This window comes from Empidonax traillii, unplaced genomic scaffold (assembly GCF_003031625.1).
Source record: "Empidonax traillii isolate 1590-97213 ecotype Southwest subspecies unplaced genomic scaffold, ASM303162v1 scaffold355:size2308892, whole genome shotgun sequence".
Taxonomy (NCBI): Eukaryota; Metazoa; Chordata; class Aves; order Passeriformes; family Tyrannidae; genus Empidonax; species Empidonax traillii.
The window spans coordinates 1,176,165-1,195,676 of record NW_020955548.1 but is presented as its reverse complement, the minus strand read 5'-3'; the positions used below and the strand labels follow the sequence as shown (position 1 = coordinate 1,195,676).

At 38.6% G+C, this 19,512-nt stretch overlaps 1 protein-coding gene across 7 annotated transcripts in view; it reads left to right on the top strand.

Annotated features, from left to right (window-relative positions):
- RUNX1T1 (RUNX1 translocation partner 1) overlaps positions 1–19,512 on the top strand; it is a 116,341-nt gene that overhangs the window by 91,543 nt on the left and 5,286 nt on the right. For all 7 annotated transcript variants that reach the window (XM_027892506.1, XM_027892509.1, XM_027892507.1 and 4 more), the window contains 2 exons: positions 5,540–5,608; positions 11,573–11,763. In XM_027892506.1, the coding sequence (XP_027748307.1) occupies positions 5,540–5,608; positions 11,573–11,763 (260 nt within the window). The remainder of the gene's footprint in view (positions 1–5,539; positions 5,609–11,572; positions 11,764–19,512) is intronic.

Below are 19,512 nucleotides of genomic sequence, written 5' to 3'. Positions count from 1 at the left end.
CCCCTTTCTACTTTTTTTTTTTAACCAAGATAATCCACCCTTTAAATTCATCTTGTCATCTCCACTACCAAGGGGGAAAAAAGAGGCCCATATGGTTACATTGTCTGTGCCTTTGTTTCTTTTTCTTTACAATTAAAATATCATCACTGAACTAATAACTTCTCACTATAAACAGTATGCCACAGTCTTCATAGATAGCTCTTGCTGAAAAATTGAGCCGAAATTTAGCACTGAAAGTTTGAGTCCAAAAGTAATTGAAGGAAATTCTGGTTGTTGTTTTGAACCAGTAGACCTTTTTTTCTGGCAGAGAATTTTGTGCTTCTTTTAATTTGACATCCCTGTAAATTATGTTGAGCATGACAGTTTGCAGTATCTGATCAATATTTTTCTGCTGATATTTTAATTAAGAAATCAAATGAAATATTTGATCGTTCATTTTAATGCAGTGTAATCCGATACACTTATTAGTCAGCCAGAACAGATTACAAGCTGCCATTATTCTCCAAGTGTGTGTAAGGTGAGTCTATTCTTTTCAGTCTGAATAATACATGTTTATGAAGGTCTAAAAATGTCTCAGACTTTATATATATTCACTTGATTAACAGTGATGGTCTATGAAGTGAATAATACATCATCCGACTCCCTTCATTTCTGCTGAAGAATGTCAATACTACATAGTGCAGCAAGACTTCAACTTTTGTCCTAATAATGAATAATTACACATATCAAACATGGAATACTGAAATACACACAGTGAGATAAATTAAAGATGAGGGTTCTTCAGTGTTGTAGGTTATAAATGAGATCTGTAACCTTAGCGAGTGCAGCTGTGGCTCTGGATAAGTGGTGTAGGCACACATCAGAAGGTCTGCAGCAGTGTTGGTATTTTGTGTCTGTTGAATTTATCTGAATGGAAATCTTACAAAATAGAGTTCGAAATCTCCAACTGAAGAGTGCCAATACCTGCAGCATTTGCCCTTTAGAAACCAGGATTCTCACAAGTATATGAATTTGTCAAAACCATGTAGGTTAGCAATTTCTTAATAAATTTTTAAAATGTTAACCCTTTCAGACCTAGTTTGTATTTTACCTAAGGTTGTTCACTGTCGTATTTTCAGTGTTAGCCAGAGCATTCCTGCCAATACATGTCTATTCATGCTGCGACTATAAAATCGTTCCTTTGCCATTTGCACTTAATCAGCATTGCTGTGATATGCATGATACTCTCAACATGAACTACCCATAACGCTGTGAATGCCACAGTAACATTTATAACTTGTAATTCTGGAACGTAAAGCCTCTGTAATACTGGTCACTTATGATATTAAGTATTACTCTTAATCCACTCGCTGCACGGGAGGCTTGGGCTAGGTTGTGGTGTACCGAACTGCATGAACACAGTGCTCCAGCTGCAGGATCATTGCGTGTTTGTGTGCTCAATGTTTGCTTATGACTTGGCCTTACTTTTCATATTTCTTTAAAATGAGAACTTAACCATGTTTTAACACAATTTCGGGGAGTGTTGTAATGGCCATAAAAATGTATTTAAGGGCAAAGAAGTGCATTAAAATACTGGAAACATGTGCCCCCCACCAGGTGCAAGGAAGTCTAATTCAGTGTTACACTTCAGAGTATTACACTTCAGATCTGTATTTATGTATTATTTGGAGCTGACATGCTTCTGAGATTGACTCTTACAAACAAGGTAGCTAATATTTGATATTTACTGCTCTGAGAAGTTTTTTGTTTGTTGTCTGTGTCCCACCAATGGAGTTCCATTTATTATAGGGTAGAATGAGACAAAACTTTCATATGAAATATGAAAACCATATAAATACATATATATTTCATTTGTGAAATAATCTGTAATTCAGGGCTGATTATATATAGCTTTTTTTATTTTTGAGCCCTAATGTTCAGTGTAGCATATATGGGTGTTGTTGTTCCTGGCAGGTTTTCATTAAGACAGTAAATTCTAAAAGATCCTCAGAAGATCAGCTATTCATCTCCATTTCTTAGTACTTTGTATTATAGGCTTGCATGTCATTGTCAAGTGATAAAACACTCCATTCTTTTGTATTGCCAACCCATCTTTGGTCCTTCTTTCCAAATATGGATTAGACTTTTGAAAGTTTTGAACACATCTTTTCCTTCTAAGTCTTTCTGTTCTGTGATTCTTGGGTTTGGGCCTTATGAGTTCATATCCTTTATTTGGAGCTAGCTTTTCATCTCAGTTTCACTTCCCAGACTCATATATATTGCTGCTCTTACAACTCCCTCCAGGTCTACACATCCCTCCAGGTCTCTCAGTACTTTCAGCACCTGTTCTCTTTATCTTGAAACCACCAAAAATGATTAATAGAATGTGAGAGCTGAAACCAAGGCCAATTTTTGTGTGTTTTCCTCATTTGTATTGTTCTATACCAGTCCAGCAACTTTTTTGCCATTTCACAAGTTTATTTCATATTAAAATAGAAAATGTCAAAACCATTTCTTGTATCAAAAATCGCTCTTATTTCATTTAAGCACTTCCCAGACAATTACTGATTACTCTCATGTGTATGTGCTTTTTCTTTCCCTTGTTGGGCTTTTTCATCTGGTTCAGTAGGAACTGGACTAATTATCAATACACACTTTCAAACTGCGCCTTGCCATCGAATTTCGAGTAAATTCAGTGTAGTACATCCAGTTGGTCTGCCTAATAACATTGTTGCATTTTCACCATTAAAAAACCCATTGTTATTATGTCTGACATGTAAAGCCTTTTCTGTTATTCTTTCCTATATGAGCTGCCACATAACTTCAGGTTATTCCTAATTTTGTCAGATTTCATTCTGTTTCTTCCCAGGCAGCATTTACTTTGACTTCTAGGTGCTGCAGTCAGTCAGTTAATATGTTTTCCTCATTATGGTTTTTGCAGTTGCTTTTACATTTACTATTTTAGGGACTTTGCTCAGTTATGTTACTCCTGGTTTGAGTTTTCTAGATATCCAAGTTAAGATCTTTTTTGCTGTAGTTTTCATGAGCAAGTTCTGTGATTCTTAAGCTGAAGAACACTTTACCTTAAAAATACTAATAGTATAAGACTTGTATACTCTGGTTATGTACTGTAGTTTAGCCCCAGAAAGAAGATTGTCACTGCCTAAACAATAGCCATGATAATAATATTTTCTTGCTGAGAGAATACGGTTTTTATTATCTTCATAAGTGCTTCTTGTCTTTTTTTTTGTGCACCATTCCAAACTATGGGAAAGTCTCTCACAAGCTCTTGATTTAATTCTTCTTGCAGAGGATCTCATTCCTCATGTAAATAATTTGTGGTTGGAATAAGAGCTTGATTGTTGTTTATGTTTTGGAAATTCTAACAATTAGCTGGCAATTGTTGGTCATTTATGTCATTGAATTCCATTTTTAGAAAGTCATGTGTACCAAAAAATCAGTTCCACATCTCTCTCTTTTTTTTTTTTTTAATACTAAGTACCACAGGCTTAAATCAAGGTTATGATCCCCTTGCAGTGGATGGTACCTTAAATAGCAAATCGGAAAACTCAACACAAAGACATGAACGCAATAAACTCCTTGTTTTGCCACCTTTGGAGGCTCGTTGGGTCTTTTCCTACAAGTGTTGCATGAAGAGCAAATAAGAGTGGTTTAATTTTTCTGCCTTTAGTTTTTCTGAGCTTTCAAGCAATGTCTTCTACTCCTGACTCTGTCCCCCTAACAGAACTGGCACTGTGCCCATAAATCTGAAAGCCTTTAAGGGATGAGAGAAGTGTACACAAGAATATTTGTCATCTCCAGAATCATATAAGCCAAGTGATACTGAGAATTTTCCCATTTTTGGTATCGGATCTGAAGTCTTCTATCAAGTTGATTAAACCAATATAAAGAATTGTTTTGGAAAATCTGCACATACACACACACACACACACACGCATCATTTTATGCTTGAGAGGTGTGAAGTTCTGCCTACAAAAATCAATTTTATTGTCGTCCCATACTTTAGTGACAAACAGAAAAGCTGGGGAAATCCACTCAGCTGCCGCTCAGATGGGAGGATTCAGTCAGCTCCATTGGTGTCTGCAGATTCTCTGATAGAAACTGCATCTGTGAAACAGCATGCAGGGGTTGGGATTCCCTGCTCTCTGTGTAGTTGAAACAGCTCGTCATTCCCACCTTTGTTATCTGTCTGCAGTATTAAGTGTCATCTTTTAAATGCATTTAAGTTTACGTAGGCTGCTGTATATAAACAGTACTGCATGCATACATACAGTAATGTAAAAAATTATTTACAAAACCCAATGATTCAGCCTTTTTCTTAAAAATACTACTTTTTGACCAGGTTAGCAAATAATAACTAAGGTACAAAAATGAATATATTTGGTAAAAAATAGTATTCAAAGAATAGTACGTGTACTTTTGTTATATTTCAAGCTCAGATACGTTACTTGATTTCTAGCAGCATCTCTGAAAGTATTCAAACCTATCTCTAATATACTAAATTGAGTTATTTTATTTAGACAATTGAATGCAGTGACACAGGCAATAGTAGTCAGTGGCAGTGAACTTAGTTTTATGTGTTTGGGTTGTTTTTTTTTTTTTTAATTTTCTTCTCAATTACTTTGAAAAAAGTTAATCAGTTTTTAATATTTTAAAAGAGGAGCTTTTCATCTGCTGAGGATGGGTATGCTAAATTTCAGGCCAAAGTGAATTTTCTTTCTGTATTGTGTGATCTTACGTCTTTGAAGTCTGTGTGGAAGGGATCTTGCTGATTTCAGAGCTCTTAGGCCCAGGCCCAGAGGTTAAACCCTCTTAAAAAAAAAAAAAAAGAAAGGAGGAGAAGAGGAAAGAGCTGTGAAAATATGATTGAAACGTATGGGTGAGTTATGAGCTTCAGCTCTAGTGAGGTTGTTTGGCAGCACATGTATTTAGGGCTTAACCTAAATTTAAAGGTTCTGTTTTTCAAACTCTTGCAGGTATAGTCGCCACCATGGGCTCACATATAGGAAAGCATAGCTCTGAACATAGAGAAACACCCCTCTCTTTTTCTGTGGAGAGCTTATTTGATCATTGGAATGACATCTTGGCTTTTATCTGCACTCATCAGTAGCCATTCTGTTTGCACAGAGCAGAAGTGCCCAACCTGCACTGTTGCCCTCTTTCTTCTTCCTTTTCATAAGTATAATGACAAGGGATAAAGCATGTCACTCCCTCAGTTCATCTTGCAAAGCCTGCCTTAGAAGTGTGCAAACTGTCATATAGAGTTGACTCGAAACACTATAAAATAAAACTAAAGTGAACTAGTCTTAGCTTGGCTTGAGATCAGACATTCAAGTTATAAACATTGATCTGGTCTGTGTGACATTCATGAGCTGTGGCCATGGCATCCGTTTTGTTTTGAGGAAAGAAAAACCTTACATGATTTTTTTGTCTGAGCAGTAAGTAAAGCGAAAACTGATTTCTCTAAGCCTTGTTCTCAACAAGCAAGCATTGCTTATGACGCTCTTTCTTTTTCCCTCTGCATCCTCTCCTCCTGCAGAATCTCATCGGGAATTCCTTCACAGGCCTGCGTCTGGATATGTGCCAGAGGAGATCTGGAAGAAAGCTGGTAAGAACTGTTTAAAAACACCAGCTTAGTCTTCTGGCAGCTGTATGCAGTTGTTAATGTACTGATGTGAGGAATGGGGAGGGGGGGAAGGGCTTACTAGTAACAGGAAGAAATTGTGTTTAATAATCTTAAACTGGAACTGATCGGGACATTAAATGATTTTATAATACAAGCATCTGCTGCTGTAGTTAGAGGAATATCAGTACTTCCAATAAGAACCTCTGTTTTCAGGGCTTCTAATGGTTTCAGGCTGAAACTTGATATGTCTAAGTTTCAGTCTGTTAGCAATTTAAAAAGAAGTGTGGGGCTTTGTTTTTTTATTTAAGCTTCAAGGTTCTTACCTAGTTAAGGTAAGAATTCCCAAAGGAGGTGAAAAAAACCTGAGTACACCTGTTAGAGAAAAAACTTAGAGCATACATTGTAACTATGTGTAATTTAAAAAAGATTTTGTGCCTGTCAGCCACCAATGAAGCCTGTGCTCATAAACCTGCAAAGTTTCCAATTAAGTAAGCAAGTTAGCATCTCTGCAGCTGCTCTGGTTGTTTGCAGGGGCGTTGACAGCATCTGCCCATTCCTGGGAAGCACCCTGTGCAGAAGTTGTCATTGCACAAAGTTTCCTTCAACACTTTGAAACTCTTCCTGAGCACTGGAGTTTCCTAGCAGGGATGCCACTGTGGTGCTGGAGCTAAACTTTTGCTCTTTTAACACTGAAATCAGAGCTTCCTTGTCTTCGGAGGGGCCAGGAGGCAGCTCTTGAACTCCACTGAGGTAGTTGAGCTCCTATGTGTGTACACTCATACACACCCCTCTCCTTTTGAACACCTGTATAACCATGAAGTCTACAGCACCTGCCTGAGCAGCAGTTAATGACTAAATGGCAAATATGCAGCAGTTTTGATGCTTTCTGATCAAATCTCCTATAAATGTTTGCTGCTTTCCAGTGTATTTTAAACAAGATACAGAGCATACATGTAAATATGTTACGCTGCCGTATTGTTGCATCAGAAAAAAAGTTGTGTTTTGTGCATCATATGAGTTTGTCATGTAAAGTCAACATTTTTATCATGGTAATGTTTTCAGAATTATTGCTTTTTCTGTGAAAAATAGCGATGTATGTATTTTTCTTTTTTTGTCCAAGGAAAGTGTAGCCTTTGTAACTTAGTGTCTGGAAGTATTTTTATAGTTTGTTTTGCCATATTTATGTTAACATCTTAAATAAAAAATACAAAAGAAATATGCAGCCCCAGGAAATCTCAGTAAGAGGAGCATTGTTGAGTTGAATTTCAGAACCTTCATTCCTCTTGCAAAATCTATGATTTTATGTCATTTGGAATATCAGGTCATTTATGTCTCCTAGGTGCAATGCAAAAAAAGACAAACGTTTCTTCATAGTTAGCAAAAGTTTATTGAGGCTTTTGGCTTGAGTTATAAAATTAGATGTGCATTCACATTACATATATCCACAAATGGTAGTGCACAGGAGCTGTGACATGTGATCCTGTGAACATCTGTGTCATCAGTTCCTTTGAAACAAAGCTTTTCCTTTTGTCCTATTTCCAGTTTCTTGTTTTCAGGCTGATGTGGGTTTAAATCAACTGAGCATGCCTGTGAACTGGGGAAAAAAAAGTGTGACTCTTTGCAGGATGCATACTTGTATCTGCTACCAAGTGTAGTCAAACATCAGAAAGCGTACTGCTTTCATAAACCATGGCCCTGCATTTTCAGGAGGGTGCACTGAAGTTGGAGGTCTCCACAATTTCGTGATCACTTCAAGGCAGTAAAGGTGCAATTCAGCTCTGTGAGAATAGGTCTCTAATGCCATTTGAGATGCTCCGTAGTTTCCTGGCTGGGCTACGACTGCCAGTTAAGAAGGCTACACATCTCTCAGAGGTCATTTCTGCTGGCTCAGTGTGGATCTCTTGGTATGTCAGATATCTGTAAAGACCAGTGTACAGACGGCTGAATCAAGTATGAAAGTCTGTTTGGGATGCTGAATCCATTGCATGGAAAGAATGTGGCATAAAAACAGTTAATAAGCAATCTCAAAAGCATGTGGAAAAGGGATTCACTTTAAACTTTTGGAGATTGATAGACTGCAGTGTAATTATTTAAATATACCAAGTTAGAGACATGCTTTTGTGATTGTTGAAGTAAGAACATATTTTGCAGAACCTTGTGAGTTAAAGTTATGCGAGCCCAATTCAGTTTCATATGTCAGTAGAAAGCAGTAATCAGTGCCCTGATTCACCTCACTGAATTATGGATATGGAGGCGAAAAGTCCAAGACATGTTCTTGATGCTCCTCAGTAGTTACGAGGGAGACAGACAGGTAATGAAGATTGGTCAGAACCTAGGTTGGATGGCTTGCTCTCTGGAAATACCTATTTGTCTTTATTAAATACAGAGAGGGTCCCAGGCCTCCCCGCGAGAGAGAGTGGGCTGCTGCCGTAGTTTCTTCTGTAACATGCAGAAACTGTCTTCCAGACATCCCCTGTCACTTAGCCAGGCCCGTTGTCCATGGCAGTCCAGTTGTAAGCTCTGGAGCTTACAGGGGAGGTGGGAAATCATCATACTTTGTCATACAGAGACAGTAAGGGTCCTGCACATTGTACAGCCTAGTCCTGAAAAAGAGATGGTGCATTCTGGGATATGATGCTGAGATAACTCTTGTCACCAAGTGCTGATGGCTGTCTTTGCTTGGGTCAGGAGTGAGATGATGCAAAATGTGGTGACACAGGACTGCATATCTGCCCACCACCTTTCTTTTCTCATCATGCGGACCAAGTGTGCCCATGATGTGAGGGAGGTGACCAGGAGCTGGCTGGTGAATCATCATGTTGGGTGAAGGATGAGTCGAGTGCTTCTCCTGAGTCTGTGCCAAGGACCTCAGACTGTGCTGAGTAATGCCTATTCCACACAAGGTGTTTGCTTCCTGGAGCTTCTCTCATGAGTTATCGCTACTCGAAGAATTCAGTTGCATTCCTACAATGATTGAGTGAGTTTGTGCCAAGAATCCTTAGTGTTGTTGGGAAGGTGGAGGATGCAGGTAGATGCATCTTAGATACTTGTTTTTTAAAAACTTCCAGATTTATGTTTTCTGATCTTGGAATCTAATCACTCTTCCTTTCTCTGGAAGTGCAGAGAAAGGAAGAGTGCCAGTATCACTTTTGTCTTCATAGCTCAACATTGTCAAGGCAAATAAAATCTCCTTCACTGGCACCCATAACTTTTCGTGCACAGATATGACAGTTTTTATTGTTATCTTAAACTATGTAGCCTGAATTCTATGTCTATAAAATGTCAGTAGGTAGTGGAAACATTTAGTTTGAGAAGCTGTGAAAAAAATCAGTGATACGAAATTTTGTCTAGTTTTTTTATGTGTTCGTGAGTTCACAGTATATTGAAATAATGACGGTTCATTGTCATCAAAACCTCCGACGTATTTTAATTATTTGTTTTCGCACTCAGTATAGCACAACACGAATTCTGTCATCAAAGTTAATGGAAATACTAAAATCCAATCCATAGTTTAAGCCAATTAAAAAGTATCAGTCAGGCATATGGCCTCATAAGCACTTTCAGCATCTTCACGCTCTCAGAAGCTTTGCAAAAAAACTTACACAATATAGAATATAGAATTTAGTTTTCAATTTCTGTATTGGGACTGAAAAGAAGTAGCTTAGCTAGGATGAAAAAACTAAAATTAGAAGTCCCTGTGAAAATGTTGGAATATTTTGCTTCTGTCTAATATAAAGAAACTGCCATTTCTAACCACTGAGAACACCTAAACATAAAACTGAATTTATCTGATGTAATGAAAGTGCATCATGCCATACAAAGATAATTTCTATCTGTAGCAAATACCAGAAAGAATACAGATTTTCTTACAGAAATCCACTTGGTTAGTAACTGCAGTTCATAGACACGAAATGCCTGTATTTAAGTTGCCTCATTTTTATGAAAATGGTAATAAAATTGCATCTGTATGTTTGCCTGTGTATATTTCTTTTTTCGTGATCAGTGAATGGTTGCAGTTGGTAATAAATATTCAAGCACCTTGCAAATGTCCTACCAATTCCCTTTGCTGATCAGTGTGTGCCTGTGGGACTAGAATAGGAATGCATAATTTAAATATAAATTGCCTGATTTGCATATACAATTAGACTAGCTGTAGCTTTGATCGTAAGCAAAAATTATTGTCCTGTATTGCCACTTAGATAGAATTTTAATTCACCTTGAATATTCAAAGTAAATTAAGCCTTGGCTGTGTGGTTGAAGGGTATGATTTTTTTCCTCTCCTGAGGCTTTCCCCTAAACAACATTTATGGTAGGGTAATATAAGGGCATATTTTCAGCCTCATAAAAATAAAGGAATAAGTTTTATCTCTAAATCCTTCCCCACCTCCTTAATAACTTCAGTTGAAACATCTCTTGCAGACATGCACACATGTAACACGCACACATACCCTCAATGGAACTCTTCTTTCATTTTAATTAGTTCAGTTTCAGTTCAGTACATGGCTTAAAGTTAAGGCTTTATTGTAATTTGCTTAATAACTGAAAATGGAGACTTCGTGTAGTTCTTATTTTTAAACAAGACGTGCAGAGCTTTCAGACGTAACTCAGGAGTGACAAAGTACTTGTAGGGAAGGGTTAGGTCTGTGTGCATGTGGGTGCACACAAATACGTGGGCTAAATACATGGACTAAAATTCAAACCCGTAACACCGATGTAATACTTAGATTTTAATCTACAGTAAAACATTTTTAATAGAAATCTATGTTTTTAATTAAACAGAACATTTAATTAAGGTGGTTTCTAAGTGCATGAAACAATTAAGAGCAAACACTTGAATGAAACATGTCATAATTAGTTTTAATAGAGTGTTAATTGGTACTAGGTTTGCCAAGTTAATAATTACTGCTTATTAAATTTTCAATTAATCATTGTCATTTTGCTTTGAATAAAGATGAAAATTAGATAAACTAATTCAGGGGGAGGATGGTTTCCTTGTTAATTAGAGCAGCTAATTAAAAAAAAAAAAAGAAATTACTTGTTTTAGTTGTCAATTAAAAGACTGTTCATTAGTAAAATCTTTTCACCCCTCCTGCATCAAAACTCAAATAGCCAACTTGAGACAATCCATGTTTTCTGGAATAAAAGATATTACTACTCTAGTATATACCAAAGAAGAGGCTCAAACTGCATTACTTGTTTTACAAGAAACATGAAGGTTTTGGTTTAATGAAGTGGTGTGCCCCTGCTCAGTGTTAATTGTGTGCCGAAGCCTTGCTCGCCAGGGTGTGCTCCAGAGCTCAGCGGAGCCAGGAAGTTGAGTCTTCAGGTATAAATATGGATTTGAAGGAGAGATCAAGAGGTCAAATAAATGTTCATAAACAAATTTTAATTTTGTCTCATAAAACAGTATGTCCAGGAGAGATATTAGACCAGTGATTTAAAATTTTTTTGTAAACTCTTGGGTTTTTTTTAACTTCGTGTACTTGTTTATTAACATGTGGGGAAAAAAATTGGTAAAGACTGTAAATCCTGTCTTAATTTCCAGAGCTTAAAAATATTTTTTTTAAAAGTCTGTAATATCGTATCTTAAATAATAATTATTTTCAAACCTATTTATATGTGCTGCAAAACCAGGTTTTGGTGTTCAAATAGATTGCAACTATATTGTGCCAGAGATCTGAAATAAACGTACCTAAAGAAGTACTGACTGCGAATCAAAATAGCAAGAATCATCACAAGGGTTAGAGACTTTGATGATGGGGAAGTAGAAAAGCACCTCAGTGGTCTTGAAGATTCTTGAGGAACCAGATTCTTTTGTGTCCTTCTACTCAGAATGAAGACTGTCATAATTGTGAATAATCTCAGCATAGTAGTAGCGATGCATTTCCCGCATCAGCCCTGTGCCAAACGTCCTGTGCTGATGAGGATTTCTTCCCTCCTTTGCAGAGGAAGCTGTCAATGAAGTCAAGCGCCAGGCGATGGCTGAGTTGCAGAAGGCAGTGTCGGAGGCGGAGCGGAAAGCTCACGACATGATCACTTCAGAGAGAGCCAAGATGGAGCGCACTGTCGCTGAAGCCAAGCGTCAGGCTGCAGAGGACGCACTAGCTGTTATCAATCAGCAGGAGGATTCAAGTGAGGTAAGGGCCTTGCTGGGCAAGCATCACCCGTGGCTGCAAACTGTAGGTGTATCTGATCTGGTTTATTCTGGCATAGGATGTTTATGTGACCCAGGAGATCAGTGTCCGCTCTTAACTCTTTGCACAGTTGCTTTGGACATGTATTCCGGGCGTACACCAAGTTCCAAATTTTCTTGGCTGTGTGGTAATCTGAGCCCAAAATAGCTCGTGAACTTGAGCTATGTTCTCACCTTTTAACTGCTGTTCAGGGTTACATATAAAGTGCACGTTGCTCTTCTAACTTGGCTTTTCAGTAGCTTCATTTTAAAACTCCTTAAACTGCCGCACTGGATAGATGAGATTGCTCAGTGAAAAACATTTGACGAATCTAATTTAAACAAAGAAATTATACATGTAAGAGATTGTAGAGCAAGGTGGCTAAAATCTTGTCTGGGGAAAGTGTTGGATGTAGAAGCAATTAGCAAAAGGTGATGGTTCCAGTAGGACAGAATGTGAATGTAAATTTGGAAGCGTTTCCTTATTTTGAATGTGTTGCTTTGGCTGCAGGGAGTATTTCAGACTCAAGGAGTGGACAGCATTTGGAAGGAGGAAAAATATACCAAAAGAACAAAGAGTAAAACAAGAATAAGTATACTAAGCCTTGATGTACTTTCTGACCTGAGAGTGGAAAACCTTGAATTGTTATGGTACAGGACTTCTGACACCATGACTGGCTGGAAACTGGGAGTGAAAGAGCAGCGTGTGTTTGACCAGTGCTGCATCAGTCTAGATAGCAATTAAATTTTATCCTCTTATAGAAAAACAGAGTCCTAAGTTAAAACTGCCCTTAAAAACAGACATGACAAAAAAATTATGTCAAAGTTATTGTATATAATTTCCACTTCTCAAGACCACTGAAGTGAAAGAGCATTACCTTCATGAAGTATTTATTGTTCTTATAGTAACATCTTGACTGTAGTAAACCCACTTTTTAATGTAAATTTTAAACAACAGGGAGTTGGGAAAAAGAGTAGATAGGGGTACCTGTTGTGTGGGGACTTATATTTGTGTACACTCATGTATAAACACTTTCTGTGGACTGGAGGGGCAGTGTTATAGAAGAGTCACTTAAGTTGAAAGATGCAGATGAGCTGGCTGCAGCACGCTGAGAACACTGGCAGAAATCACAAGCAGATAGGTCAGTGGCATGCTGCAGTATGCATCTGTAATTTGAGGGAGCGTAAGATTTTAATTCATACCAGGCTTCTCTGGAGATGAAAGACCATTGTGGGATTACTGAATGCCAAGAGCTTCTCCTTAATGTGTAGCAGATGAATAACAAGGAGACAAAAGGAATTGATTTTCAGCATCTGAAAGTTTCTCAGGAAGAAAGGGACCAGGGGAAGTGTATGTACCCTTTAAGTACTAACTGTTGCACTGTAGATTAAATGAGACATAAATTCAATTTACTGGCCTTTTGTATCTAAGATACTCAAGGACATTTTTGCTGCACTGTTCACAGAAAGGGCATTTTTCTGACATAGCATCATTAAAGAGCTGTCATTTTGTGTGTGTGCGTATATACAAGAGACGCCTATTGTTAAAACCAAAATTCCAAAGATAAATGCCTTTGGAGGAAACAGCAAATTAAACCTGTTAGTGAACTGATACAGTGTAAGCAGGACAGAGGAAGTACTTATGTGCCAGTGCACACAGTCCATTTTTCCACAAGCAAATGTGTATTCAGAGGAATGCATAGAGAGTTTGTGCACTGTAATTAACTCCTGAGCACTCAAAGCTCTGGAAAAAGCTGTGTAACAACAGACATCTTTACTTCTTCTCCAGCAGAATTGATTATGAGGTTTTTCACTTCTTGGGAATGGGACTTAGAGCAAACAATCCTTTTAATTGCGTTCTAATGAAATGTGTCTCATAAGGTTATAGATGTTCTCAGGGCTGTGTGTCCTCAGGGAGGTCACCAGCCTCCTGGTCCTAGAAATAAAGTCTGGTGTCGTGTTCCTGCAGCTTTCACCCCTGTGTGGTACGAGTGGCCACACAGGGTGGTTGTTTTGAGGTGAAAAGTGCAAATTTTAGTAAGCCATAAGAAAGAACTCAGGTTTGCTCAGTTTGTGTTTACAGGTGCTTAATACACTGTGGAGGGAGATGATGGCAATACTTGTTCGAGAGTTAGATATGTCTATATATAAGTAGTTCCTCTTTAGTTTCTAATTATGACAAACTCCAGAGAGTTAGGGTGATGCTTCTCATGATTACCTGTTAATCCAAGCTGTCTTTTTTTTCCCCCGGATGACTCCTGTAAGAATGGACTGGACTTTTCCTTCATCTTTAAGGACAAGATATTATTTTACCAGTATTTGAAAAGTGTTTCTATGGTGATGAGACCTTGTGTTTTTTTGGGTTTGAGGAGTAAAACTCCACATTTGCTTTGGTGTTCATTCTTTCCCAGATCTCTCCGTGGATGTCCCTCCTCATTTGTTTAGGGTATAAGTCTCCATAAACCTCTTTCTGTTTTCAGCTTTCAGCAGAACACTTCCAGCAACACAGATGCCTGTGTACTTAAGGCACGGGAGTAAAATTTCTAGGGCTAAAATATTTCCAGTTTCAAATATGAGACTGTTGAAATGCAGCTTTTGCAGTCTTACAGGTCTAGAGGGGCAAGGCTGAGCATCCCTCATTTCTTATCCTTGGTGGGACATTACACCAAGGCCTGCAAGAGAGCTCAGTGTAGGCTGCTATATAACCTCCATGCAGTTCCTGACAGACAGTCTTTCTCCCATGGGTGTCATTTGTTCCTTTGGCTGTTAAAGTTATGAATGGATATGAGAATTTGGCACTGGGTTTCTAATGTATCAGATATAATTTTTATCTGATATGGCCACTCCCTGTCTATTGGCAAGGTTTCTACCTTACAGCTCTTAATTCTTTATTCAGTAAAATACAGCCTGGACCTAGCTGAGGCTTCTTGAAACTGAACTCTGGTGTGAGAACTTAGTGTCATAATTTTTATTGCAGTCTGCTCCAGAGCTCAAAGCGATACCTAGTACCAAGGATTAACTAGCACTCAGGATTTTTGTAATTTTTGTAATTTTGGGATAATATACAGTCTCCTCATCCTCTTGTGAGACCTTTTAGAGGTCTCAAAAAGAGAAGTAGATTGGGCTTTTGATATTCTTTGTTGATGTTGTTGTTTCCGTGCATTTTTTCTGGTTTTGTTTGGAATTTTTTGGTGTTCTGTTTTGCTTTGTTTTTAACCCAGAAAAAGTACCATCCCTGAGTGCAAGATTGTCTGCAAGAAAAATGTGAAGTTGGGCGTGTTAAGCTGACCAGACCAAAATTATGGGAGCACAGGACAGTAAGAAGACTAATAGGAGAGGTGTGATATTTGGAAGTATCTTGACATTTAAGAAGTGGTCTGCAATATTTTGAGAACCATCACATTACATAGTGTAGTTAAAATTTCTAACTCTGACCTGATCTCTTGTTGAACTATTGCTCTTTACTTATGTTTGAGTTGTTCAGCACAATTTAACTGGCAGCGCCCCTGATTCAGTGTCTATGCATTTACTTTCTAAAGATTTCCATAGTTTCTTCACATAAGGCCTTGCAAATGACCAGGATGTGTTCGTGATTTTCTGTTATTGAAATTAGTTAAGGACCAGCTAAGGTCCAGCACCCTGCTGTTGGAAGGCAAAAGGATCAGGAGAAGTCCTACCTTTCAGCATGGCTGCTCCTGAACCACAATTATTTCTTTACCAGTTCCTTACAGTTGCTTTACAAAAGATGACCAATTCATCAGTAGTTGACTTGGCTAAGTACAGGAACATGTATGAGCAGCCTAGTCTTTAATGACTGCAGTGCTTGCTTTGGCTGCAATGTACTGTTGTGCAAATCAATTTTATTAGTAAGGGTGAACAGCTTAGCAAAGAGACTGGCTGCCCAGATTGTAAGAGGGGGTGGGATCCTCAAAACATCTGTCTTTCTGCTGTGGTATAAAATGCCACTGAAAAATCTGACACTCCGTGTTCTTCCTCACTTTTGAGTAGAATGGGGGCTGGGGGCAGGGAAGGAACACAAATGTTTCAGTTCTATCTACTTAAAGCAGATGCTGACATCTGCTCAGATAAAACAAGTATGTAACTGGTCCAACACTGCTTTTAGGAGATGTGTAATGTTAGGGCTTGTTTATATTGCAGCAGTTCATGTTGTATGTGAATATCACACTTACCTGACATTTTGAAGACAGCTGGTTTCAATCTCTGATGACCAATCCATTGAGACCAGGACTGTGCCAGCAAAGCTGACTCTGAGCATCAGATGGTGTGATTCAGGCAAGCCTAGTTTTTAGGCTGGTATTAAGTCTAATAGCTGTGTCAGCTAATGTTTAATTTTTTTTGCTGAGCGTCTCTTGGAAAGTAGCACATCATCCCCTGCAGTGGTGGGCGGTGCAGAGGCACCAGAACCATGTTCTCTGTGCAGGATCAGTCCAGATGTGATGTGAACGTTGTCGCTGCCCCAGATTGCTAAGCTAAGCCTGGCGAGCCAGCTTGCATGTCTCTTCCGTATGCTGCTCTGTACTTCTGTTTTCAGGATTTAGCTACTCTCTGGTGATTTAAATGAACACTGATGTATTTCACACAAGAAACAGTGGCTGGGGCTAGGCTAGAGTGTTCAGTGATAGGTGTAACTTTGCTGGAAACATCTAAAGGTTAAAATGTCATTTTGACACAGCGTGGGAATTTCTGAAGTACCAATGTGTTTCCCTTTCTAATGAGTCTTGGATAAAATTCTCATAAACAACTTTGCGGAGTTTTTTACTGCTATTCAGCAGCTTATTCAGTCCTTGTTTACGCCACTGTGGTTTCAGTGATTTCTAGATGTTCCTTTTCTTGTGGTTTGCAGCGGTAGAGTTTTGAATGCCATGGGCATTGCAGAAACAGGAAAAATCTGTATTCTTCCTACCCAGCCATGCTTCCTTTCATGGTATACTGGGGAAATCCAGAATTTCTCAAAGATGACAGAGCAAGAGGGTTTTTTTGTCTTACTTAAGCAAGCTCTAAACTAAGTCTCAGTTGGAGGTGTCAGAGGAAAGCAAATACTCAATTGTGGCTGACTATTTCAGAGATGAAAGCAACTGGATGGGCAAAAGTATTGACAAGTGTGTGTTCTGGTACTGGAGACCACAGAAATGGAAACCTTTTGTTTTTAAAAATGTTCATGATCACAAACAGAAGTTTCTGAGTACTGTTGTTTGAAGATGGAAGCTTAAGTGCATGAGAATTAAGAGTTTGACCTAAGATAAGGCTCTGACCTAAGACTGATGTTCCTTGTCAGTTGAAAGAGGAGGATGAAATATGATCAGTGGCATAAATTCGGAGTGAGATTCCCATCTGGTGTAATTTAGCCCAATTTCATTGAATTAATCCATTTTCAAGGTAGAGAATTAAATTGAATTATGTAGTCTGAGAATCTGGCCTTTTGTATAACCCCACTGATTCACAGTCAAATCAGTGTAGAGTTGAGCTGCAGTCCAGTCCTCCTTGTAGTTTTAGCTACATCTGGAACTCTATAGAGCATGAGCTGGAAGTGCAGTGTAGTAGGTCACTACCTAAAGATGGAGATGTAGACCAGCAGAGTCTTTGAGAGATCAGCTACTCCCTTTCCCAATCCTTGATCAACTCCAGCTGAATCATTCCTCTAAGATACCTGCTTTATCTGTACTTTAATGATGGAGATTCTTCAGCACCTCTAGGCAATTTGTGCCTGTCCTTAACAGATGTTTGATCCCATTGCTTCTGCTCATCTGTGTATACATGGATTTAGACATTCACTGCAGTGATGTTTGGATGCTACTGTCTGCTCTCAGGCTACCATCTCACCTTAGGTTTAATAATCTGAGTTCATTCAATCTGTGTTTGTCTGACTTCTGATTATTCTGGGTTCCATTTTCCAGGTCCTTTCCAAGTCTTACTAGTCTTACGTGGTTTGCAGTATTTGAAGTGCATCGTCCCAACCTGGACAGTGCTCCAGGCTGCATCTTGCCAGTACTAGGAGATAGAGAGTCTTAAATAATGTGTAAAGCAGTCCATAGTTGTGGTTATATGACCTTGTATGAAGATTGCCACCTCGTGATGTTGTGGTCACCTGTTGTCCAAGATGCTGCCTACATAGTTCAGCAAGGATTTCAGCTCCGTTTTGCTGGTACCTGCTACAGCATACCAGGAGGGAAAATACCTTGAGTATGTTGAGTCCATAGTGAGCTCAAGCTCTGTCTGCTATAGCTGGATTGGTTTGAAATACCTGAACAGCAGGGGCATATGAAGCGCAGCCCAAGCTACTAGATGGCATCTTGAGCCTGGATTTTCTTTTGTAGAATTTGGAGCTATCAGCCAGTAGTGTGAACAGAAAGCATCTGTTCCCAAAGGTTGCAGTGCCCAAGCCTGATCTTTACTACTGTTTTTCACTACTCACACGCAGGAAGGAGCATAATGAATGGTCACAATGGTGAAGGCTGTGTAGGACAGAGGGTTCTGCACGTCAAATCCAGCTACTATCACAGTGCAAGCTCCCCATGATGTGTGCTTCTGCATGCTGATTTGCACTGTAGTAATTTTTAAATGCAGTAAGTTGTTGAATAAGTGTGAGCTGTAAAATTTATTTTGAAATTCTTGTATTTTATGTGCTTTTAGTCCCACAATTACGCTAAAGCTGTAATGACCTGTAAATTAGAAATAATATGTCCAATGGACAAAATCACATACCAAATAATGTAGGACGCATTAAGGAATCAGGTAAGGAGCCAGCTTAGTGCTTTGCCAATTCATTAAAATCTTGCACCTATGTATCACTTCTCATGTTCCAAACAGGCTGATAGTTCATTTATGTTTCTTTTAATAAGAACACTGAGCCCATACTTTTAAAATTAAATTACTGTTTTCTGACGTCAGTACAGGTCTTGTGGTAAGATACTGAAATACTGTATGGTGACTCTGGTCACATCTGGAGACAGTTCTGTGTGTGCAGATAGGCTTTCCTCAAAAAGAGAAGCAAAATGAAGGTTCCTCAGAAGCTGACCTGTATTAACTAAAGATATTTGAACAGGTCAAGTTTGACATCCTCATAATAATGACCACACAATTAAACCATGCATTTCAATGTTGCTAACAGATCTGCACAAGGGAGTAATTCCTGCACCTGGGCAGTTGCTGGCTGACTTTAGCATTATTCCACGTGGGGAAAAGTGTCTTTCGGAAAAGTCTACATGGGGAGGTTTTGTGCTTGTGAATTTGGTTTCAGGTGAGGGGATAAAGGGAAAGAAGCGCCAAACCCAGGGCTGGCAGTTCAGCTGGAAACGAATAGCTAGGAGGTTAGCAGGCATGGCAGTAGGTGGAAACTCTGTGCAAGCGTGATTGGAACAGAATTACACCGTGTTTCCTGATCACAGTACAAGCATCAAGCTGTCAAAGTGAAACTTTCATTAGTGTGATGCAACTGGAAAGAAATACTAGAATACCAAAAGAAGGAGAATCCAGGTACATCACACTTTGTTATCTTTCTGGTAGCAGGATGAGTCATCGTATCTCTTTGAAATGCTAAATACATGTGTGAGGTCATTTTGGTGTATGCATAAATATGTGTGTATGTGTTTGTGTACAGTGGTCTAAATTACTTATAATTATTTTTCGTTGTGGAGATAAAAGATCTTTTAAAGAAAAGGTGTTTAAGAATAGTACAGCTATCCATTTCCAAAGG